The 26,245-nt window shown below is 33.9% G+C and overlaps 1 protein-coding gene across 1 annotated transcript in view; it reads right to left on the bottom strand.

Annotated features, from left to right (window-relative positions):
- Positions 1 to 26,245, bottom strand: part of TUSC3 (tumor suppressor candidate 3) — a 100,476-nt gene that overhangs the window by 55,612 nt on the left and 18,619 nt on the right. Inside the window, exons 2-3 of the mRNA XM_062493526.1 lie at positions 9,524 to 9,693; positions 657 to 774 (exon numbers count right to left, since the gene is read on the bottom strand). Of these exons, the coding sequence (XP_062349510.1) occupies positions 657 to 774; positions 9,524 to 9,693 (288 nt within the window). The remainder of the gene's footprint in view (positions 1 to 656; positions 775 to 9,523; positions 9,694 to 26,245) is intronic.

Here is a 26,245-nt window from a genome sequence, read left to right as displayed (position 1 = left end):
ATAAATATAAAATCAGAACTGCATTTCCCTCAAATCCACCTTATAATAGTCATTAATAAAACTTATTCTTAACACTCTGTCTCTTAAAAAACCCTTATATATTTATACCTAATTTTGTCTAAATGTAAACATGAATTTAAATGCATACCATTTGAAATAAACTAAATTTGTGCCCTTTTACGCAACAAATAAGTTGAACTGGACTATTCTAACGTGTTGATTGGCTTAAGGCAAGATCAAACAAAATATTTTGTATTATTATAACCATGCAGGTTGCAACATATATAAAGTTCTAAAATCTATATAGTCTATTGTTTATACAGCCTTTAATGGCTATATAAAAAAAAGTCTTTTAATTTTTAAGCAAAATCTTAAGCCATTAATAACCATATTTTACACAAGGCATTCTATTATTTCAACTGGAAGTTAAAATACTTATTAATAATGCAATCTATAAACAAAGATTATAAACTACACTTGGAAAGTACCAGAAGTGGTCATTCAATGATGTTACAGAAACTGCTCTTTCACAGGAGGAAATTGTATGCAAAACAGGGGTAGACACCTACATATAGAAAAAAAATTATCTTGAATTAGTTGATAAATTGGTATGTAGTTCTAAAAATTAACAGTGTTTTACAATATTCAACATTTACCTGCTGAAAAACATCTGCCCCTTCATCATAATCCACTATTGTGAAAAACAGTTTGTTTGAAAAAGCAGATGAATAGCGCCATGAATTAGCCAGCACTTGATATTCCTCATTAGCTTGCCTGTTAAGGAAAAGAAACAAATGTATATCCATACGCCATTCACTTGCAAAAAAAAAATCCTATTATCAGCTACAATGGTTAGATGAATTACATTTGCAGTATCATTCTCAACAACCATATTATCAATTAAAAAGCTTCCTCTCATTATGCAATTTTTTGCTTCAAACTTGTCATCTTCAAAATTAGAAATGTGTTAAAATTGAGCTATACAAGAGAAATCCCAAGATAATATTAAGAAAAATGTATGTTTTCCATATTTAAGTCTCAGTAAATAGTACTGGTCTGAGTAGCAAGCAGCAAATAAATCTGCTAACAGATCTATGCAAGGAGATGCTTATGTGGCCCTTGAGTGTGCTATCAGGGTATACTTGCTAGAAACAGCTATGCATAAGGAATTCTGAAAGTAGGGGACAAATAAAGTAAATAAAGTAGGGGACACAACTGTGAAAGCCATATGTTCCTAAAATAGCAGAGCCATAGGAGAACCAAAGAAACTGCTAAGCACTGAGGAAATTATCCTAATTGAATAAAAAGTAGGCTTGTAAACAGTACAATAAACTCCCAATTATTTCTTTAAAAGTTGTTTTAAATGTGGTCATTTTGTACAACATACAATCTTTTCTATCAGCACTTGAAGGTGATTTGCTACTAAATATCCTCCTAAATAAAATAACAAACATAAAAACCGACCAACCAACCCACCAAAAAATCCAAAGAGAACACAAACCAAAACAGCCAGTTTTGCCCTTACTTCACTAAGAGGAAGGGAAAGACAAAGGGAATTCCAGGAGAATAATACCAGCAGAGCCATCCTCTAAATACAGTGCCATAAAACCATAGGTTATTCCACAGGACAAATCTATACTAAGAAAAATTGAGGGGGGGGGGGGGGGGGGGGGGAAGGAATGCTTACAGCACTTTCTGATTGAGAACGACTCCTTTGCTAATTTCCATGTTACTGTTTAATCACATCCACTGTAGAGTCCAAACCAGGGTTTTACCACTTGACAACTCATCTTTGCATATGGTAAGATACAGAAGTAGTATAAATAAACGCATTCTGCTGCTTTTCTCAAAACAGTGTTTCTAGAAAAACAGTTCAGTGTGTTTCATGGTGCAGAACACTATTTAAAAGTTGTAAATGCAAAAATCTGTTTGCTGTTTGCTGCAAGAGAAACTCTGCACTGAACATATTTAAGAGAGAGTAAAGAAGGGGAAGATCACAGATATCATAAGACCTTCCCCATTTCTCCATAACTGAGATCACCCTTAGACATGAAATATATTACATATAAACTTCAACACAGTTGTGTAGTATTAAGTAATCTACTGTACATAGAAAAAGAAAATCTTAAAATGCTAAGAGTTAAAATGAAAATTGATGATCTCTTACTCCCACAAAGAATTAAATAACATGAAGCACAACACAACTTTCACCCTTATAACCTGACTTGGCAAAATTTGCTACTTAACACCCTACTCAATGGGCAGTTTGCAACTAAAAAGAGAAAATAAGCAATTAAGACATTAGATTGGTTACTTCTAGAAACAGGTATCATCACTAAGCAGACCAACATATTCAATGTCATCCTGAAGAGGGCAGTCAGACAACATCAAAGGAATGCTGTAAAATCTTAAGCAATATCTGTACTGCACTCTTCTGTTAAACCTTCTCTATTTTAGCTAAACCATTTTTATTATAAGAAAATCCATTCATATTGATGCCACCATTCCTCATCTACTTCACTTGTCATGAAACAGTATTTCTGGGAAATTCAGGTACTCTACTTATGGCTCCACTATTTGAGAGGACTCTTGTTCCCATTGATCTCCACGTATTTTCCATCTTTAAACTGTTTGAATTAATGGTTAATTAATTTAATTAATGGTTTACTAATTTATTGATATAAATATATATCAATATAAATGGTTAATTCAATTAATTAATGTTTAATTAATTTGAATTAATGAATAAATGTTAATTAATAAATTAACATTTAAAGTATTATTTTGCAAAAGGCTGCATTTTTTTAACAGACTCAAAGCACAACTGCATCCTCACACGGAAAAAAGTAAACCATTCTATGATGCATCCTCATAGCAGCTCTGGAAGGGTGTGAAGAGTGAAACAAGGAGCAGCAGGAATACAAAATTAAAGGATTACCACACACACAGAACTGAGGCTCATCCTACACACCACTACATCGTTTCCAGTTGATACATTTCTGATAGAATAACATTAGTAACTCTTTGTAGCACTGGTTCATTCATTTTCAGACACAAGAACAGTAAAAATCATAAGCACTTGACTGAAAATATTCAGTCTTCTCTTATCAATTATCAACTTGACAATATCAACTGTCCAGTTTTTATCTACCTATCTCTATCACTAGATCATACCCATTCTATCAGCTTGTTTCTAGGATGTTAATTATACAAAATTACTAGAGTAGTTGTGTGAAATTCTATAAAGGCATAAAAGCAAATAACTACACTTCTGAACTCAACAGAATATAATGTCAGCACTGCTCATTTGCTTGACATGATTTTTTGATAGATGGAGAAGATTTGAATGTTATTGCTGTTATAGTCACCTCTGAAATTTCATCATAATAGCAACACAGGAGCTAGCAACAACAACAGTAATATTGACCAGCTGCCAGAAAATAGTGGCCAGATCAAAAGGGAATGCTACTATTAGATTTACTCAGAAAATTCAATATACTGGAAAGTAAGCCGCTAAGCAAAATGCTCTACAGAAATTCTTCCATTATGCAAGAGGTGCACATGAAATATTAAAATCAAAATTTTTATTTAAAAAGATTAATTATGTGTGTGTGTCTATAGCAGTTAATCAGATTTGTATAACTTGAGCTATATTTAATGAGATTAATTTTATTCTATTGGTCTGACATTATAGTAAGGAAAACAGAAACCGAGTATTAGGAAAAGAGTAAAAGAGCGTGGAATTATTTAAGAAAGAAAGCAGTAAAGCATTTTCTGGCACACTATGTACTATACTTAAAAAAGTACAGTTGGCACAGAATGTACTACCAGGTTACTGACCAATACTTATCCATCTATTTAAAGTAAACTGAGATCAGTGCTGCACTTTACTCCCAATACAACTTTTGCCTTTTATTTGGAATGGCGCTCCCCAAAACTAAAGGAACAAGGGGCTAAATGCATATTTTGACATCTTTTCAGTGTCAAGAAGACAATAAATTCAAAATGCTTATTTGATTTTGTTTAGGATGAGTCGTAATGTCTTGATGAAAAGCACTGAAAAAAAATCTACAAATGTGTACAGAAAATTCACTAAACTCAACAGAGTACAAACAGTCATTGAAAACCACACAGGTTTTGTAATCTAGGTATCTATAAAAGGGGAAAGCAAGGTAAAATCCATGCTATTCTATTTACAGCATCCCATGAAATTTTCAATATTCTGCAGATGAAAAGAAGCTATGAGGCTCTCTTTTGTAGAAGTTGCAAAGTAAAAGAATAAAAAATTGCGATCTCAGGAATAAGGAGTCCCTTATGATCCAAGTAAAAAATTACTGCCTTTTTAAGCAGGACTCATCAATGCTTTTACAAAGGTCCTGAAGAGCACAGGAAAATCAATTGCAGAACTTTCAACAGCTCATTCCAAATTTTCTGTTCCTTCATTGAACAAAAGTTCAAATGGTAATACCCTCTCACTGCATTTAAGAGACCTGTCAACTATTTTCTCACTATCTGCTCTTTACCAGCCAGCAAAAAAACCAAAAGACATTGGATCCTGTTTCTTGTTTCTGATGATGCTCCTTGACTGTCACAATTCTTTTAGCTATTGACCTATTCTTGCATCAACTACATGAAAAGATCTCTCTTCTGAGATTATTTTTTAAGCAGGGAAGCAAAATTCCTCTTTTTTTCAGAATTAACAAACCACCTCTTGGAGGTCTCATTGATAGGGTAGATGTTAATAAAAGTATTTGGAATCTATACTCATGTATTTTGCCATTTCCTTCTATGCACAGTCAACAGAAGTCACATCCACAGCCCCTTACAAAACAACATACTACAACATTAAGCTCAAAACTTAAAAATACACAAGTTGTATATTGCATTATAAATTACCATATAGATAATCGTGCAAGAAAGAATAGCTTCAAAAAGAGTTAACTTTGAGCTCATTCTTCAGCATGCTTTCTGCAGTAACTACAAGCTTGCTCCAAAAGATGTTATTAATAATTTCTAAGAGTTCAGTCTTGTCACTCAAAGCAAACCAAAGCAGTCTTTAGAAAACATGTGCCACGCCTGAAAAATGGACCCATGTCCCTGATGTCTTACATATATTTTTCTATATATCTTACATATACATTTATACACACACACAACTTCAGCTTATCAGTGTTTGTTTCAGTGCAACAAAACTTCCGACGCTTTTAAAAATGCAATAGTCTCATCAACAAAGGGTTGAAGAAAATTACTGGCTACCAAAACTCCTCTCCATTACCAGCCACCTATGTCTTTTTTCTTTATAAATCCTCTTTGCACAGTCCTTGCAAAACTGTATTTTCCAAGAATCTGAAAGTAGGTTTGTTACTTCCACTGTAAAATATTAATAAACAGTTCTCAGCTTGCAGCAAGTTTGCTTTCACAAGTGGCTATCTGCAATTTTTATAGTCTTTCTCTGTTGCATTTCCCCATTTTTCTCCTGATCATTTATGATGGTAATTTTAGGTTTCAAGATTGATTTACAATGATTCAAACAGGCTCAGTTACCTCTTTAAAAAAAAAAAAAATTCAGAGGCATAAACAAGCATAGCACAAAGTAGGGAAAACAAAATCTTGTTTGTTTCAAGTAGATGTAGAGAGATGTATATGTCTAATTTTCATGTTTTAACCATTATCTTATAACAAACTGGTGGCACAGGTCAAAGTATAGAATCTTCAGCATCTTTAGCCTCTGACAGAGCTCTCATGTTTTCAAGGAACACTAAGAAAAAAAAAATCAAAAATCAACATGAAGTATGCATCTTTCTGTTGATGGGCTTCAGCTGTTGGGGAAAAGCACAAGTGACCAGTCTTGTTCCTCCGACCCAGAAAGGGATACCTTTCTAAATGAAAATACCTCAGATATGAATTTGAAAAATGAACCAGCCAAAAAAGTGAACTGTTGATAACAAACAAAACACCTCTTGTATGCACTTGTATGCAAAGCAGAGATGGTTGCTTCTGCCAATCAGATAAGAAAAGCAGAGCCTAGGAAGCAAACTAAAAGACTTCATATAATATGTTTCTGGAGTGGTCAGATGGTACAGCAACAAACAAAAAAGAAGGAGTTACTTATAACAACGGAAGATGCAGAGGAGCAGTCAGCATCAGCAGGCTTGAGCTAAAGCCCTTTTGCAACTGAAAATCAAAACACTAATAATCCAGTGAGGCAGGGTGGTCACTGAATTCTGGCTGGTAAAAAGGAGCTGATCACTAGAAAAAACACAGTGATAATAAAACGAGGGAGTAGATTGTGAGATGCAAGAAAACTAAAGGCACAGAAACTGGCAGCAAATTTTCACCCAAAAATGCATTCAAGTTAGTCTAGTAGTTACCATTTACCTGTATGCAATACAAAGTACAGGATGAGGAACAGTCCTTTCATCTCTGTGATGACATTCCCGTTGGAGTTATGTTTCTTTTCTCCTGCCTACACACACAAGTAATTTTTTTCAGTAGTGCAACTGATGTGGGTAACAGAGATAAACTACCTAGTTTAGTGAGGGCCTAAGGAACAAGGGGAAAAAATGAAGCTAGTCTTACATACCAAGGCGTCACTATTTAGAGTGAGATTATTTCTGACTTCTCATCCAAACTGATTCATCATCACAGTGCATCAAAGGGCCTTTTAGTATCTGCTTCCAATGTGCTGTTGAAGAATATATACACCAGGAACAGCAGTAACAGGTAAATCAATTAAAACTAAGTTTAATTTCCTGGAACCAGAACAGTTTAATCAAACACATTTCCAAATATGCACGGAAAAAACCCCATCCTATGACATTAGAAACACTTTCCATCCCCATTTGAGAGCACATTGAATATCTAATCAGTTATTCTTACTAAATTTCCATAACACCAGCTATGTCATATTGAACTTAAACAACTGGGACAACAGGAAAACTGACATTTATGCTACCATTAATAGAGTTGTGATGGCATCAGATGGCTTTCAATACTCTTTTAGATCAGAAAATTGAAACTTGTTTGTCCACAAAGCTAGATGAAAGAGCTCCAAATTCTACTTTAGCATAAAGACAAAATTTCTTTGCAAAAAACTCTAGAAGCATGACTGGAGGCTCTACTAATATGTATACATAGCTGCTGGTTTTCAAAAGCCTTCATGTGTTAGTACTAGATTGATTCAGAAAGAATTGACTTCAAGGATATTTTTTATATACAAAAACTTTATCTAAATATCTAGAGTCCCAAAGACTTCTTTGTACACAGCATTTTGACACTAAGTTGATGTGATATCCATGCACTTTCACAAATCATGCGATTTGTATGACTGATGTTGAAACATCCTCCTTGCTGCACAGAGAAAATCCTTAAATTGTCTGAGACAAATTTGGGCAGCTTTCCACATATATCATAGAAAGATAAAATACAGAAGTGTCAAATCTAGACACCAAAAGAAGAAGACAAGTTTTGTTTTTATAGTCTTGTGGTGCATAAACTAACCACACTTAATTTTTAGAGGGGAAAAACGTTCTCATTCTTGTGACAAAGTTACTCAAATCAAAGATCTCAGATTTCAGACTGGATGCCTTTTCATATTTGAAACATGACATTGATTTTTTTTCCTATGCAATTATTCTGAAAATATTTTGACACGTAACAGTAAACTTAAATCTTGGATAAGAGCATCTTCACAGAAAATTACAGATTAAGTTAAAAAAAATCTATTTTTCCTTTAGGCAAAACAGCTAGTGAATAGATAACAATCAAGTAACGCATGTGTTTCAGCTCTATATATCCTTTCAGCACTCCTGTCCATTAACTTGCCATTGATTTGAAAATGTTGATCTTCCGGATAATGGTTTTATGTGCAGTATGATCAACCTCACTAAATTCCTTTTATTTCACATGAACAAGTGGATCACAACTTCTAAGTTATTTAAATAAACCCAACTAAAAGTAGTATGCTGATTTTTCCTTCAATTTATGCCTAAAGACTTTCAGTTGTTTCTGTACAAGGTATCTAGTCTGGGCTTTCATAATATGAAATTTATAAGCTCTTTTTCAGTACAGTAAACAGTATACAGTTGCAAACAAAATTAATTTCCTTAATAACAGCAATATTTATATTGTTTAACGTGCCCTACAAAAGACCTGTACATAGAACAGGGGAAGAATTGCCATGGCCATTATAATGATAAATACAATGACCCTTATAAAGTTGAACTTTGTGCATCTCCTGTAGTTTTACCCACTGGGTAAATAAGGAATTATATAAAACAATATAGTAAACTTTCAACTCCTGTATTATGTCCTGAAGCTGAACTCCAGAAGCACAAAGAAGAAACAACAGCAAAAAAAGAGCTGCACTAGAAATTCATCACTTAAGAGTGTTGGATAACTCCTGAACCTAATCCTTCTGCTTCACAGTTCATATATGGAGGGTGAAGTACAAAAGACAATTTATATCCTCTCCCTCAAAACTGATCAACTTACTTCAATGGCAGAAAATTAATATATAAAAACCAAAAACCTAATAAAAACTTTATACAATTACAGATACCCAAGTTAAAGTTTAGTTGTAAATATCACATTCCAACACATCAGAAATCTAACACGCTGCTACATTTATGAACTTTTTATATAGTTTAAATACATGTATTTAAAAACAAGAAATAGTATTACCTACTATACAGCCCATATTTTTCATAGTCCTACAGAATATTTTGCTGCCTATTTAAATAGCATTTAGAGCTTTGAGCTTCCTGCTCAATTCAATAATCCCATTTATTGCTAAACACAGTAATTTCTAGTGCATATTTTCGCAGTAGAAGATTTTATTAGCACAGTTTGTGATTTAGTGAGGTAATTAAGCACATGACTACCTTTCAGTACCTTGGCCCTATTTCCCTATCACTAGTAATTTTTGGATTAACTTATTGCACTAGGAACTTGCAGAGAGAAAGCCTGAACTGAGAAGACTACCGGAGGCAGTCTAATACATATTCAGAATGGAGCTACCAGAACACATCAAATTGCTGTGACAGACAGTATTCCACAATACCTATGACCTCATGGAAAAACGTGCTTGCATGTAAGAACTGTCCAAAGCTGTGAAATCAGAGGGTAAATCACATCTGTGTAAGGACTTTGGGCATCTCAACTGAAGAAATCAGTGAAGTGTCATACTATTAAAAGGCAATCAATCACTTTTGTCACAAAATGTCTTTGGAAAGATCATGGTTAACTGATAATAAAATAAAGCTGATTTCTTATAGAGAAAGTCTTCCTCAGTTGTGCACTCATTTTATTCAACTGTAATTTAACAAAAAACCAAAACCTGGAAGAATTCTAAAATGTGACATACAGGTTGAAAAGATGCTGTAACATGCACACCAGCCTGCTGACTAGTGAGCATCTATCCCATGCAAACAACAACCCTACTCAGCATATTGCACGTTGATTCCAGCACTCATTTGAAACCTGAGGTAAGGAAGAAGAGAAAGGTCACTAAGGTATAAATTACCTGCAAACAGAGCACTGCCGCTGTGGCTGGAGAGCAGTGAACATCACTATCACAGAGTAGTTACGAGGTGGAGCCTTCACAAATCTTCGGAATTTATCTCCATTCATGCGGATGACCGAACGCCTGGAGCTCCACTCCATCAGCTGCTCCACTTTCTCAGCCAGGAGATTCTGTAATTGAGGACAAGCATGAGGAATATTTAAGCTTAAAATTTAAGTGATTTGTACCTATCTTTTCCCTTTGCATCCTCCAGACTCCTCTGGACTCAAGATGGAAGTTATATATAGCTGTATGTAGCAGAGTTTAGCTTATAGCATAATTTAGTCTTTCATGTAGATATCAAGATTTTAAGTATTTAAAAGAATAACCCAATGTGGTCTTAGAAAGAATGCATAAAATAAAATCAAACAGGTTGCTACCAAAGGCAAAGGCAAACGAGTAGAGTAAGGATCACTGCCTAAATAGAAGTAACCAGCACAGCAATCATTTAATTTCCATCTAAAAAACTGAAGTCCAAGAAAATGCAGCCTTATGTTGCATATATTCTATTTAGTAAAAATCACAGTAGGGTATTGTCAGTCATGAGTATAAAGATGAAAGAAAAATATACCTACAAAGAAGAATAGCAACTTTGTTTAGAATTTCTTACAAATGTATCATACTGAATTTAAATTCATGCAAGTTTCATATTTTGCTACAGACAGGACTGCACAGTCATATAAACTCATCTAGGTACATTCCATTATGAAATCAGCATTTTAAGATGATCTGAAGACTAAGAAGCACAAAATATTTTGATTGAACTACCATTCTGTGAGAAAAATCTGCTTGTGTATTGTCTTTTGCTTGAAAGCGTTCCATCACTTCAATGATTTAAAACCAAGTACGAAAAGACAGCCCTCTTTATCTAACTATTCCTATGAAAATCTATTTAGGGTTTGGTTTGTTATCAAGTGAGCCTGATTCCACACATGCTCAGCAGAAAGTGTTTCATTTCCTAAGTTACCTAGGTTCAGCAAGGTTGTACTGATCATGTTCTAGGTGGGTTGATGCATACAGCGTATCAGGATTAATGTATCTGTCTTGGCTTAAGTCTTCAGCTCCCTGCTCACTGGCCCTGTGGAAGCTGCCTATATAAAATAAAAACTTAAAAAAAAAAAAAGTTGAGAAAATGGGAATATTACAACTCAGAAGCTGAGAAAAAGTGAGAAGGACAGAGAAAGAAGCAGATGGACAGTAACAAAGTGAGGAAGGCACACCAAACAAAGAGGAAACTAACTTCAGAAAACTTGGAGATGCAAAACCTCTGTTAAAACACATGAATTAGTGAAAGGGTTTACAAATTGGTCGGGCTCCAATGTAGAGGGACAGAACAAACTGGCTTAAAAAACATATTGAAATAGGGACACTCTCAGAAAAGACAGCACGATGACAAGTAAGGCAAGGATAAAAGCCAAACACTGCGCAAGAACAACTGAGCAGGGAGACAAGATGGCTTTTCTGAGAGTTTTCTGAAAAACTGAACGAAATAGAAAAATTAGGTCATCTAGTAACATTTTGAAAAATCAGTAATGCTATGAATGAGAGTAGAGAGAGATATATGAGGGGAAGGAAGGAATGAACTGCAAAGATAAAGAAAAATTGTATTTTGCCTGTTAGAATTTCCACCTTCAAAATTTTCAGAGCTCATTAGGGTTTGTGCCCCTTAGGCACAGGTCATCTTGAGTCCAAAAGAAGATGAATGTGGATCATGAACAGTTCTGAAATACTTGCATTTACTTGACCCTATAAAAAAATCCTTTCTGTTTCTGTTTCAGGTTTCTGTTCCTGTTCTCAGAGTTTAGCTCGTATTTGCAATCATAAACATGAAGGAGAGATTACAACTCTGTTTATCATGAGAACATCAATTATTTGTTTAAAACTGTAATTTTTCTTCTTTTAAAAGACACATGCTTCTGGTGGTTTTGCTTCAAGAAGATATTATGTAAGTTCTTTTCTTTAAAAGGAATCATAGAGAAGATTACATAAAAATGAAGCCTCCACATTTGTAAGATTTCCTTCAATTAGCAGTGCCAAGATTAAATCTTTTTTCATTTCAAAAGATTTACTCATTTTACATCAGGCACTCTAGCCAGTAATGCACCATAAAATACAAGGAGCTAAAAAGGATGGGAAACTAGTATATCCAAAAGCTTTAATTATTCAAGCAAAAAGATAAACCTAAGAGAGCTAATAAAAAGACATAACTTTTATATTAACACAGGAATGATGCATCATATCCTACTTGGTACAGAAAAACAAATACTTTTCAGATTAGGTCTTATTTAAAGAAAAGAAACCCATGACATAACATTAAGGGTATGAAAGCAAAAGCATGATCTTGATGGAAAGAAAAAAAAAAAGCAGAGGAGGAAAAAAATCCAGCTCTATTAGTGCTACATAATTTGCTACTATAAAATGCAGTTATATAGATGAATCTTAGAGAAGTCCCAATTCTAGTCTTGGAAGCTAGTTGCCAGTAAAAAAATAGTCTTGATTCCTTTAGATTCAGCCACATGTAACATCACCTTCACATAGCTCTTGTGCAATATTTACTATAATGTTCTCAACCACTTCTATCACTTGTTGTTGTTTGGATTTTCCTATATACACAAGTAAAAAGCTAGTAACTGAATCAAATTTGTACGTGCATTACACTATGTAAAGTCAAACGAACAATTCAGGAGTGTAGTCATTAGGTACAATGTATGTATTTGCTTCCTGCATTGAAGAAATATTTTCAAACAGAAAGTTATGAAACAGACTGCAGACAGTGGCTTGCATCATGAAACCTTCTGCTGTAGGCTACACTCCCTTACGGAACTGACTGCACTTCAATATTCTACCAAGTTTTTTGTACACTATTTCAGAAGACTTCTTTTGCAGAGTAACTGATAGAAGAGACCTTGGGACTGACATCTCTAGAATTCACTAGAGTTCATTCTAGAATTCATTCTAGAGTGCAGTCTTTCTGACTTGTAAGACTTTAGAAAAACATGAAGGTCTGACATCAGTTCTGTCATTTAGAAAATATTTTCACAATAGATGCTTATGAGTAAGTTAGCAACCTTTTCCTCATTTCATTTAATAATGAAATCTAAGAAATAAATCGGAGAAATAAAAGTTTGCATTTTAGCCATGCATTCGACCTTAAAGCTGAGTCTTAAGGAAATATAGCACACTTTAAAATTCCAACTAATTCAGCTTTGAATCAAAAAGGCACCCACTTAACAGATACTACACTCAAAAAATGGGTCATTGTGTTAACAGGCAGGGGGCAAAGGCAAGTGTGTTTTAAGTATACTAAAGCCAGCAGACCAGTCTTAAGGATTTCACAATTCAGAATCTAATTTGGGTATTTTTGTAAGAATTTTTTTTAAGACAGAAGCATAGAAAACAGAAAAACATACGGTTGAATAAAAGCATGAGCTCTACCTCAGTCAAAATTTTTTTCCTGTGCAAAAGGATAGCGTTAAAAAGTGAAGAAAAACTGACAGAAAAATGTTTATAATCAAAAGGCAAGATTTTTCACATTACCTTAATAAAACTAATATCCTAGAAAGCACTGTTAGAAAACACAATGGTCTATCCCAAGTTCTTGCTGTGAAGATACTGAAAATGAACATGTTTTCTTTTACCCTTTACTGTCCAACTATACAATCCATGCACACAAATGTCACCAAAGTGAATTCCCATTAGGATTCTAGACACACAAATTTTATTAACTTGCCTCTTTCCACCCCCTGGGAAAAGTCTTCTGCCAGAGAAAATTTGGAAGCAGGAAAGAATGGCTGAATCTAACAAAATGCATCTTGTGACAACAGAGATGCAAAAACTGTTACTCAAATCCAAAAAACAAGGGACACTACCTCATTTTCCAGATTTCTAATTATCTACTCCTTTCCACAGTCTATAAAAGTAAAGACCCTACATACGCTTAAACCTATTTGTTTACAGAATTCCTCTGAGCATTACCAGATTTATGCTGATAACTGAAAGGGTTTTGGTTGAAACACTAGGCAAAAAAACCCAAAAACAAACAACCCCCCAACCAAACCTTAAGTATGAGAAAGGAAATTCTTCCTGCGTAAAGAAAACTCTGGGTTTGATGTTGCAAATAACTACAAAAGGATCAACAGATAACAGTCTGTAAGAGCACTGATAACATTAAATCAATGGATGAAGTAGCCACCGTATATAATTTAATTATTTTCATTAGCTGGTGCCCCAAGAAGAATATAAGAACATGTATGATCTATGTGTGGAAACAAAATGAATGCTAATTTCTGTAAACAAACAGAACTGTAACATTACTTGCAATTTTCTAACAAGTGACAATGGCACATATGGCACATCAACATTTTCACAAAACTAAATAACCCTTAAAATCTGAGAAAAATCCAAAATCCAGGAATTTTCTTACACAAGAAAAGCTGTCCATTTTTTAGAAAATGGGATTACTTCAGAAAGCGACCACCTATGAAAATTGTATTTGCTCCTGAAACAGCAATAGTCATTGGCATCTTTTCCTCAATCCTGTTAAGCAGATGAGCACTCCCCACTGAAATAAAAGCTGCTTGGGAAAACAATTCTAAAAAATTCTTCTTTTATCCCTAAGGCTAGTAAAATATTTTTCCATTTGCAGTTGTCCCTATTACTGAGTCATGAAGAAAGCAAAAAAGGTAAATTTCATTTATTATAGATTTTGGTTTCCAGTAATGTTATGAAACAACCAAGCTACCTGCCAAAAAGCAAAGTGTGACAAGTTATGAAACTGAAGATGCTTGTAGGCCAACCTTCTGGCACCTGCACTTGAAGCAATTCCCTATTAGGGACTAGTTCCCAGTGATCCCATATCTCCTCTCTGCTTCTCAACCCACTAGAGCTTGACATCTACAAGCCTGTCCTTTCATATCCTGTGACTAGCAGATTAGCTACTGAAAACACAGCTTTATTTATTCACTCTGTCAAGACACAGTGCCTATAAAACAAAGCATAAACAATAAGAATCAACTTGCATACATGTGTGTTGCCTCACGTGACTATTAATCTTTCTTGCCCAGATTTTCTAAATTTCTTTTGGCCCAAATAAGACTCTCTTGTGGGCAGGGGGTACCAAATAATAAAAAAAACAAAATACCACAAATATTTTCCTAAGTGCTGTTTGCTCTGTCTGTCCAGTGGATGTCTCTGATATTTTCAAGATTTCTCCTTTATATTTCCTTTCATTTACTTTGCCTTCTGTTAGAATAACCTGGCACAGGTAACTTACAGCAGAAGGGGCTACTGGAAAAAAGCAAAGAACTAAGTACCAATGATATTACTCAATGATTCAGTGTTCAAACTAGATTCCTTCCCTTTGAAACACACCAGCTCCAACATTTTGCATTTTTCAGGTTTCAGAAGAGGTTTCAGGTCTTTCTGATGCAACAGGGTCCCAAATACTGGTCAATATGTGAAACAGTAAGACTAAGACCTCAGCTCTAGAAAGATAAAAGTCAAAAGCAGTAACATGAGATACCTATACTAGGAAAAGTATAAATTTGCCAGGGACTCAATCCACTGATAAGGCTGAAGCATTGGTTATTACTGAGCCATTCCCCTTTCTTGATAAAAAAATTCAAATTCACTCTAGTAGCTAAAATTTCAGTTTCTGTAGTGAAAGAAATAAAGTAAGGAGTTTCTAATTAATTATTTGATACTACATTTGCTACTGGAGATGAGTTATGTATTTCTGAAATTATGTTGCAAGTTAACAAAAAAAAAGAGAGAGAGTGTGAGAGAGAGAGAGAGAGAGAGAGAGAGAGAGAGATGGCTTGTCTGCCATGTTTCCTTTCTGTGTATTTTACCAATTTTATTTTTACACTGGCTAAGGCAGATTGAAAATCCACCCTTGATGAGAATTCTGCTTTGTCCACTCAGGTGCATCAAATCCCCAAGAAATGCTAGTAGCTCTGTACACAATTGTTTCAGGACAATACTCATTGTGGGGGGAAAAAAAAAAAAAACAACAAAACCCAAAAAAACCCCACACATACATATATAAAACAAAAAACCACAAAACAAGGTTGCATTGATACTGCATGTAAAGTATCTCATAAATCTATCTAAAGCATGTAGCTTGAATTCCAATTTAACAGGCTCCATTTTAATCTTTAATTATGCTAAGAATAATCGTACAGAAAACTAATTGCACTAATAAACACATTTCAGCAGAAAGTTGTAAGAACAGTTAACTTCTCTAAAAATGTGTCTCATAAACATTCATAGATATGCAATTACTGACCCCATTAAAATGGTGGCAGAAAGGTGATGGATTCTCAACATTCAAAGTGTTCTTTTACAGTCATTCATTCCTCTGTTGTCCCTTGGTCACCTGATGCCTTAATAAAAATGTCATTTATGCTACCAACATATCAGTATCCTTGAACATACAAAAATATTTTTATAATTTTTAAAACTCAGCACACAGTAGCAGTATGTATTTAAATAATTTAATCTAATATTTCCTACACATTAAAAATGAAGAAGATAGAAGGCTACTTTCCTGCATAACTCTTCTAAACAAGATTTTAGTTCATAAACTTGAAAGTGCTAAGAAATGTAATTTCTGTGATCTGTCTACATCTTCACTCTTCTCCCTAATATTTTCTAGGCTATTCTAAAACCTGGAGAAAAAAATTAAATATAATTAATCTTTGTCAAAATTTATTCCTCTTCAAAATAAGGCAAGCAGAACCAGTAGCTTTATTAAAAATACTTAAGTCCCTATTTTGAACTCATCTTTAAACAGGAATAGAAAGCATGGGTTACAAACTGTAATTTCTTGATTCACAACCCTAGGCCTAATAGAGAGCTCCAGCATTAAGAATCTGAATATTCCAGTGAGCAACATATTATTCTCAGGCATACAGTCATAAATTAATTTTTCTATTGAGAATGACTATCAGTACAGCAAATATTTTCTTCTCTGATTTCTCCTCTGCAAGAAAAGAGGAGCATGAGTTAAAGAAAATATTATTAACCACTAAGATATACAGAAATCTGTTTGGATACTTATTTTCCTTATCAGATCATTTATTTATTTATTTACAAAAAGCCATTGCCCGAACATAATTGAGAAGCCATGTAAGCTGGCACAGTATGACTGATTTAATATTATGCTCCATTGGCACAAAGTCATTTAGCTGTGACTGAGGATTTGCTTTTTGGAATGAGACACTGATTTTCATCTTTACATAAAACGCCTACATTTTGTGGCATTATACCTAAAAATATCCTTTTAAGGCTGAATAGATAAATGAACAGAGAACCAAAACTATTGCGGTTTTTTATTTTTTTTCCTGGCCCATAAATTGTTCTATTAGCAGTTCCAGAAAAATCTGGATTTGATTTCCTATTAAATGAAGATGCCGTTTTCTGAACATTCTAAAAGTATTAACAATATTTTTTACACAGTTTAAAATGCAACACTGAATACAGCCTGCATATTGCTTTACATGGATGCACTTTGTCCATTTGATTTTACAAAGATCATCAATTTCCATTGAATGTAATCAAAAATTGACAACTGATTTCAAAATATAAGAAATTCACACTACTTTGTATTTAATACTTTTTAAACTTTTCACAATTTGTCACAGATTTTATAGTAATTTATATTCATTAAAAAATAAAGTTCATCTAATTTAAATAAAGCCTGCAAGATCAACAATATGAATTAGAGAGTAAGACTAGTACTGTAAACAAACAGCTTATTTCAGGAAAGATAATACCTATTGTATTGCATTAAATAAACAGAAATCAAGCCATTTAAGTTTTATAGAAATAAGCCTAGATAAGATGCCTTGTACGACTATAGACTTTTCCCCCGATCATTTTACTTTGTTTTTTCTTTATAAGCATGAAAGTAATTAATTATATAATGAGGAATATCAAAAGATTGAATTATGAATTAGAGAAAAGATTCTACAACAAAAGCACCAGCTAAACCTCACAGAACATTTTGCTTAGGTCACCTTTGTACTGGAAGGATATTAGTCTCAGGAGAGCATAATATAGGACATCCAGGATGATTCCAAGAGTACTTGTTATACACAAAGGCTAAAAAAGCTCCATTTACTCTCAGTAGAAAACAATTCAGGGTGACCTAGCAAAAATATTGGAGAAGTTCTTGATTAAAGATGTGAAGAAATCTATAGCTAAACATTAAAATTGTGCACAAAAAGTCAAAACTAAATCTGCACATATATTTCAAATCATTAAGATCAAATTCTTAATTCTAAATTACTATAATTGTTTCCATTATTCAGAACCTTCAGATTCCTTGGAATTTGATTCAGCCATACATTTCAGAGTACTAAGTTTATGATTTTAAGCAGATATTTCAAGTTAACTCTATGCACAATAATTATTTCACAAATCAAAACTATTTCTAAATCCAGGAACAAATATCCAAGCTTCAGATTATCAAGATGTTTAATATCAAATTATTTGGCCTGCCATTTTCAAATATTTCTGATATTTAGGTAAAATTAAACGTAGCTAAGCCAGCATTTTCAACTAGTTGCTATTTATATTGCTAGTCTGAGTTTCTGGACCCCAAAGGGGTTTTCTGTTAACTTCAGCTTTCTGCAAGAATCATCTCAGAGCATTCAGCAGCCTGGTTCAATTTACAGCACAGAATTATGAATTAACTACTGAAAGCCATTCAGGAACTAATAGGTACTTTGTGTATATACTCCCTTATATATACTCTGTTGCTACAAAGAGTATTGACTTTTCAACACATTGTTAACACTGTGTCCACGTTTTAAAATAAAGTAACTCTTCACTTCTTCAGTGTTTGCTGAAATCAGCAGGCAGCCTTATTTAATCTAGACCATTTGAAATGTATTTCTCTACTAAAAGCAAAGGTTTGACACTAGAGGAAGACTACAGGATATTTCTCCTCCTTTCCCTTCATTCTAAAACTAGAGTCCACAGTGCCTTTGAAAATGTGAAAATTATCTCAAGCACTGTATGAACATTCTCCATACAGTGCTATATAACCAGCTATTCCCTCTCAACTTTTCTGCAAATACTTTTTCCAGCTGAATCTCTTTAACTATTAAAAAAGAAAGTGTTACAGACTAAGTCATAAGAACCTCATAATCCAGGATCATGTTGCTCATATACTAGTTTTGTACATACCAGAACACATAGCTCTAGTACCCCATATACCCCAAATGAGGACATGCTGCCCTGGGAAAAATTCAAATAAGTTACACAGTTTTTTACTTAGGGAAAAGAAGAAAACAAAACGACAGCAACTACCCAGCCAAAAAAAAAAAAAACCAAAAAAACAAAAAAACCAAAAAAACACAACAACAAAAAAAACACAAACAAACCAACCAACCAAAAAAAAAAAAAAAACCAGCCACCCCTAACCTCTGGCAATTCCTGACAATGCTCAGTCATCTTCCCAGTACAGAAGTGTTCAGTGATGTTCAGACGGAATCTCTGCTGTTTCATTTTGTGTCTCCAGTCCTGTCACTGGGCACCAATGATTCTGGCTGTCATTCTTACACTTTACCCTTCAGATATTTATTTACATCGATATAACTCTTCATGAACCTTTGCTTTTCTAGGATAAACATTCCCAACTCTCTCAGTCCTTCCTCAGAGTATTTTCAATTTCAGAACATTAGGCGGAAAGCATGATATTTAAAGGATGTGCATGAAAAGATACCACTTTACTGAAGAGTGGTTCCATACTATTTTTTTGGTTTTTTTTCATGAACGTAAAGCAAGTGCTACTTTATAGACCAAGTAGCATCTAGAGAAAAAGTGACTTGGACAGACACCAACAAAACTGTTCCTTTGTTCAAAGTGTATTTGTTCCCTCTTTCATGATAAAGTAATTCACAAACTGAATTGCTGAATTGAAATACTGCCAATCATCTTTCCATTTCTATCCCTTACTGCCCATTTCTCTGCATATTTATGAAATAACAAAGACTTTATGTTGAAAGCTGTTGAAGTAATGATGACAGTAACTCCACAAAGAGGTAATTCACCTCAGAATTTGAGGTTGCTTTGACTTTGATGGAATGTTACCAATAAATCACAGTTTGAAAGGGGTCAAAAAGCCAAAAGAGCAACAAAAGTTCAAAGCATTACTGGATTTTCTCCCTGAAAAATTAAAAACCTAAACAGAATCTGGATAGTTTTTGCTCTCTGTAAACAAGCATGCTAGAGAGACATTTTACAAAGTCATTGATAACTCAGCTCTCTTCTCTCCGAAATCACCATATAGAGACTAATCCCTCAAAGCCCTTAAGCACTGTGCTACATTGAAGAATTAACCAGACAACCAAACTATGGCTAAGGCTAGGAGAAAAAAAAAAAAAAACAAAAAAAAACAAAAACAAAAAACAAAAAAAACTTTCTTCCTCTTCTTCTATTTTCTGTGTTATTCTGAACACCAAGTTAAAATACAGATGCTGTATTTTCGATCCCTTGAAGTACAGAATAGATGACTAAACTGCTTTAATAAAAAGAAGCATTATTTTAAAAAATTATGAAAGGCTATCTAGGGAAAGCATCAAGAATTTAAAATTAATTAGATTATAAAGGAAGACTGGGAAGGGGCAGTACCACCTACTGTTAAAAGAAAGTAAGTTAAGAACAAATCAATTCAACATTTAAAACGTAAAATGCAGAGCAAATACAGAAGAAAGCAGAGAAGATTTGGTTCTGTGAGTGAAAACATACCAGAATGAAGGGGCAGAAATTAAATTGTTCCAAGGCACATAAACACTGCTCAGTATAACTACTTGAATGGGAAAACAATGAGATCTCAATCAAGCATACTGAAATGATTTTGACAGCATTTCCTTATGAATAACGCTTGTTTTTTGGTTTTTTTTAAATTGCTCCAACAAGGAACACAAGAGTACTGCAACTTCCTTTGTTTTTACAGAACAGACACTTAAAATATAACATAAAAGAATTTTAGAGGAATCTGAGCGACCTTTAAAAAAGTCAACAAATCAGCAGAGTTCTCCATACAAGCAAAGAACAAGTAGTTAACTTCATACAGAGAATTCATGAAGCATCTAGTTGAAAAATATTTTGTGTACGAGTACTCTGGCTTCTTCATTTTCCAAAACATTAAAAAAAAAAACCCAAACCAAACAAAACAAAATAAATAACAAAAAAAAACCCACAAAAAACAACAACAAAAATGCCTGAACCCCAAAGCCAACATACAGCATGAATTCCTTTTTTGCTATTACTGACAGAATTTTCAATTACTTATTTCTTATTGGCACCTTAATGTACATACAAAAGATTATCTTGCTGATTAGTATGCTGGTAAGCTAAAAATCCAGAATTAATTTCTCACTTGCCTCTTCACAGCAAGTGAATTAAGAGAGTAATGTCAGAAGAAAGATATGGTGAAAAGTAATTAACACTTTATATCTTGTGACAAGGCAGTTAAGTACTCTCTAAGATATCTAACTATGCACAAACTAGTCTGTGTGAAATTTAAGAATTTCAAAATTGATAATAAAAAAATTGTAGACAAAATAATTAATCTTTAGAGTGGAAATAGCTGTTACTAGCAAAGGCACTGAAACATCTTATAACTACCTATGACACATACAAATTTTACTTCTTCCTTAAAATTCCACATGGTCTTTACGTTTTACCCATTAACCCAAGTACCCATAGGATTAAACCTCCTGTAGTAGAAAAGAAATAAATCTTATACAAAATATCATTACTATACTCACTAAATTAAAAAAAATAAAATTACTCCAGACATGGCTGATATAAAATCTATCATGGTTAAAAAAACCTGCAGATTTAAAACAAAGCAAAACAAAAAACAACAACAAAAAAACCCCACTACCCAAACAAAAAAGCAAAAACCCCCCTTAGATTATTATTTTGCTAAAGAGACACATAATTTCAAGACCTAAACAAGTCAAGAAATAATAATCTTCAATTCTGTAACAGAGCAAGTAGAAACCTATGATTATTCTGCATTTAAAGGTAAACAAAAATACCTGCACGTTTGAAGTGCATAATGCTTAAGGACAGATTAAAAAGAGAGTGAAAAAAATTATTTGGCAGCTTGTTTTATATGGTTGATTTTAAGGAATCTGTTGATATAGAATAATGAAAAATATGAAAAGAGAAAGGAAGCATGACTATAAAATTTGACATTTCACAGACCTATCCTAGAGCTCTGCTTTGAAAACAATTAGAAGAATAAATCAGAGAAGCACTTCCCCTCTTTTTTTCTTTCTGCAGTTCAAAGAGAGGCACTTCTAATTTTCCCAAGAATCACTTCTCCTGATTACCTAAAAGCACACAGATATATTCTGAAGTCCTCTTTAGACCCCAAGTCCATCACTGTAAGAACATAACAGAGGCAGTACTTGCTCAGGCCACAAGTCAGCCTAGTTCACCTGCAAGAGTGGATTTCCACAGAACACTGCAGGTACTAAGCAAACAGGCACACTAGTGTATATATCTTCCCAGCCCTCACCATTTGCATCTCAGGGACATCCTGAGGTAGAAAACACTATTTTTGTATTTTAAATAACTCCACAAAGAATTAACACTGAAAAATTACCGAAGCCAAAGGTTACATAATCTATAAAAGGCAAACAATTAATATGTGAATAAAATTTACACACATTCTTGTCCTGTCTTGGTTTGAAGCTAGCTGAAAAAGATTCAACATAGATACTTCAACATATTATCCTATATTTAAATATTCTAGTTTTGATATCTGCATACTTTAAGGTCAATATTAAACAGTACTTAAGCTCACCACCTTCCAGCACCACCACCCCCCGGCCCCCATTCAACTTAAGATTTTGAAGTCAGTTTGGCAAATAAAATAGCCTGGGGAATCCACAGAAATAGTTTCCTTGCAAAAAGTTTTCCTTTTTGAGTGTGAAGGTCTTCAGTACTGCACTTTTTCCCATGGAACTCTAAGACAGACACTTCCCTAGTTCCCCTACAAATGCTACAACAGTAGCCACAATAAAGAAGGAAGGAAGTTTGCCAGTTTGAAGACAAGATACATTGCTACTAATATTTTTTTACAGTAGCACAATGGTCTAAACTAAAACAGGTGCTACTGGAAGAAAAACCCAGGAAAAAAAAAAACACAGAATGGTTCTGATCTGTTCACGTCTGAATTTAACAAGACAAAATCATTTACAGAGATAACCTAAGAGGCAAGTTAACTGGAAAGACCAAATGAGAAAAAAATCTTTGATAAGCTTACTCCTCTCATGCTCCCTGAAGTAGAGTAAGAAGGTGGATCTTCTGATAGATAAAGAATAATTGCTAGAGAGAAGATAATTAGATATCCCTGAAACCCATTATAAGTGATAAGTAAGTGCAAAGCACATCAATATGCTTAGCAACAACACTGGTGAATATTCATAGAACATGCAAGAACAAACTCATTACAAGGAAAAATGCCGATTGGGAATATTGTCATTGGTCACACCACTTTAAATATAGTCACTCTGGAAGATTTTCATCAGAGAAACTTCTTGCAGCCTTATAAACATGCCAGAGAAAAAGTGATAGTACTTATCAGCTCATTCCAGTTTTCATCTGGCACAATTTACACTCCATGTTGTTTAAGGTAGTCATGGTTTCACAGTTTAAGAACTAGACATTAAAAAAAAAAATTCATTTTCTACAGAACTGTACTATTCATTCTGTCAAAATTTCCTTCTCCTTGCATTAAATATGTGCATGTCCTTAACTAAAATTCTCAACTTACACAATTAGTTTGCCCCCTCTATATTTAGAAGAAAACAATTACGAAAAACTCTCATTCTGATAAGCCTAGAAATGAGTAAAGTAATAGGAATTACATTCAGGTTCAAGAAATCCACTGCAGACATTTCAACTCCTCCCAGAACATTTTCAGAGAAATAATACATCAGTGACCACAGGGAGGAGAAAGCATCACCAGAAATTAGATGCAATTACTGCCCTAATCCCTACAGACATAAAGACTGAGAATACACTTTATCTCCATTTGACAGAAACCTATTCTTTTACAAGAACACAACATGATTTGCTATAAAGTTTTAGGTCTGAACCACATTTAAAAATAAGTATGAGGCATTACTTTCCAATTTACTTTGCTGGTATACAAGTCCTTATCTCCCACTCCAAGAATGCAGCTAAACTGAATTGAATTTACTCTGCAAAACAATGCACATAGGACACAATAAATACAAAAAAATAAATTTAAATAATGTAGTTAAATATTCTGCACTATGTAACATGGTATAACATATGCAGGACTGAAATTGGATGATTATTAACCAAGACCACAAATGGGTTGCTTAATACACACTCTCCAACTTAACTGATATCATCTGACTGCCTAAGGGACTTACTATTTGACTCACTGGTTTTGGCCAAATATCCAGTAATTTATTTTTGAGGTACAAGGGTAAAAGAGACCATAATTTTCTGAAAAAATATTGCTTTGTCAAAAGCTTTGTAAATGAATTGTTCAAAAGACAAATGAGAGTGCAGAAAGGCAAGTACTTAAAGATTTCATAATATAGAATAGACATGGCTTGTGAGCCAGATGGTTTTTTACCAGCTGCTTGTAAAAGGGGCTGGGAGAAATAATCTGTAGCATGACTAAGTCAATTTGCAAATACACAGTTCTGTCTTCAGGACAAGTTACCAGAATTTGTAACAATAAAGTAAAGCTTCATATTTATACAAAATCAAATATCCTATTTGAGGCACATTAACAGTTCCCAATAAGAACAGAGTTTAAGCAATGAGAAAAACTTACTCTCCTGGTACTTCTAAAAGGCATTTAAACAGGCCATCAGGGAGAAGTAGCAATATGCAAATAAAGCAGTTTTCAGACAATTAAAACTCAAAATTTCAATGAATACATGAAGTTTCAGGAAAGAGTATATTTTAAAACCATTAATGCAAAAAGGAAATGCTTTCAGAGAGGCTGCAGGTTTTAAAGGAAAATTATCCTAGAGAGAATTCAGCTGCTCAATAAAGTATAGAAAACCCTTACAGCAAGCTCCACTATCTGCTGATCTTTCCTGACAGTCCATACTACAGCTCCTTTTTCATTTGATACCTTTTTCGTCACCGATTGTCAGGAAAATATTCACTTTTTCCACAGATATTAATGAGAAGGAAGAAAGAAAGGTAAGTACTATTGATTTACTGATGGCAGATTGGACCACCAGAACTCTTTGAGGAGAATAGAGAATGGAAAAGAATTTCTTCTTCTAGGAAGATATCCAGGAGATATTCTAAAAGGAGCACAGGACCAACAATGATAGGGGGAGGAATGCAGACCTGGAAAATGGTTGAGAAGTGCAAGGACAAAGGATGCAAGCTTTCTGCCATATGTACAACTTATGGCTGAACAGTACACTCTAATATGTGCTACAAAGCTGAAAGAAGCAAGAAGTTACTTCCAAGGTGTTAAACAAAAGCCTATGACAGAATCCATGACAACTGTACTGAACTCACAATTGAATACAACCTTTGAACTGCAGAGCAACACATTTCCTTGATATTACATTGACATAGAATTTATAGGCCAAATTATGCTGTTCAGCAGTCAAGTATAATATTATAGTTTCATTTACACTGAACTAGTTTTGCAAAGGAATTATTCTTTTGGTATTGTTATTTATGTAATCGGAGCACTAAGAAATCCTGATCAAGGAGCAGAATGTGTTACTGAAGAAGAACATTAGGCACAGCTGTGGTCCCCAAGAGTTTGGAAGCTACAAGTCAAAGAAGACAAAACACGTCATTTGCTTATTTATATATTTCAACACAGAGAATACAAGAGAGCAGTGACAAGCACGGACTAACATGGTCTACAGTTGCTTAGCCACATGTTTTGTCTAGTGACTGACAAGATTTTAGAACCTTGACAGCAAATAGAACTCAATGAGGGATTTAAAAAAAAAAAAAACAAAACAAAACAGTTTTTGCAGTGCTTTGTGGTATGCTGTATCAACAGGAAAACAATCAAATAATCCAGAGAAACTTGTTTTTAAGACTTAAATGAATGGACAACAAAGAAGATGCAAGATAATGAAGAGCAAGAAGTTGGTAAAAAATGCTTACGCATAAAAAGGGGAAAGTAGAATATCTTCTGTAACTTTTGTTTACTATTCATAATTCATATTCAGAAGTAAATGATACGTAATCTGTCACATATATTGATGGACTAGGGCTAGAAAACAAACAGAAGACAGATGTGGTAAGTAAAACACCGTCATTTCTGCAAGTTTTCAAAGCAGCCTTTGCCTTAATATTCATTAACTGTAGAGAATCTTTATTTTATCCCCGAAGCCCTAATTATTGTGAACCCACACTGTCATCTACATTTTTTTGCAAGACTGCATCTTCTCCCTTTTCAGAAAACTTAATTAAATCTTTAATAAGCTAGTATAAATGTAAAGGATGTGGAAAACAAAATATCACCTTATGCATATTTATTAAATTTCTGCAAACCCTAAAGCATTTCTCCCCAAATTAATGGTATGGAAAATATTTATTTCAGTTTACCTACCAATTTATTTTCTTGCAATAATTCCATCTGTTGTTCTCATGGCAGGGACCTTGGTACTAAAGAGCATCTGAATATAG

The sequence above is a fragment of the Cinclus cinclus genome, chromosome 5 (genome assembly GCF_963662255.1).
Source record: "Cinclus cinclus chromosome 5, bCinCin1.1, whole genome shotgun sequence".
NCBI classification, from domain to species: Eukaryota; Metazoa; Chordata; class Aves; order Passeriformes; family Cinclidae; genus Cinclus; species Cinclus cinclus.
The sequence above is the reverse complement of the archived record's forward strand: the minus strand, read 5'-3'. Positions and strand labels throughout refer to the sequence as shown.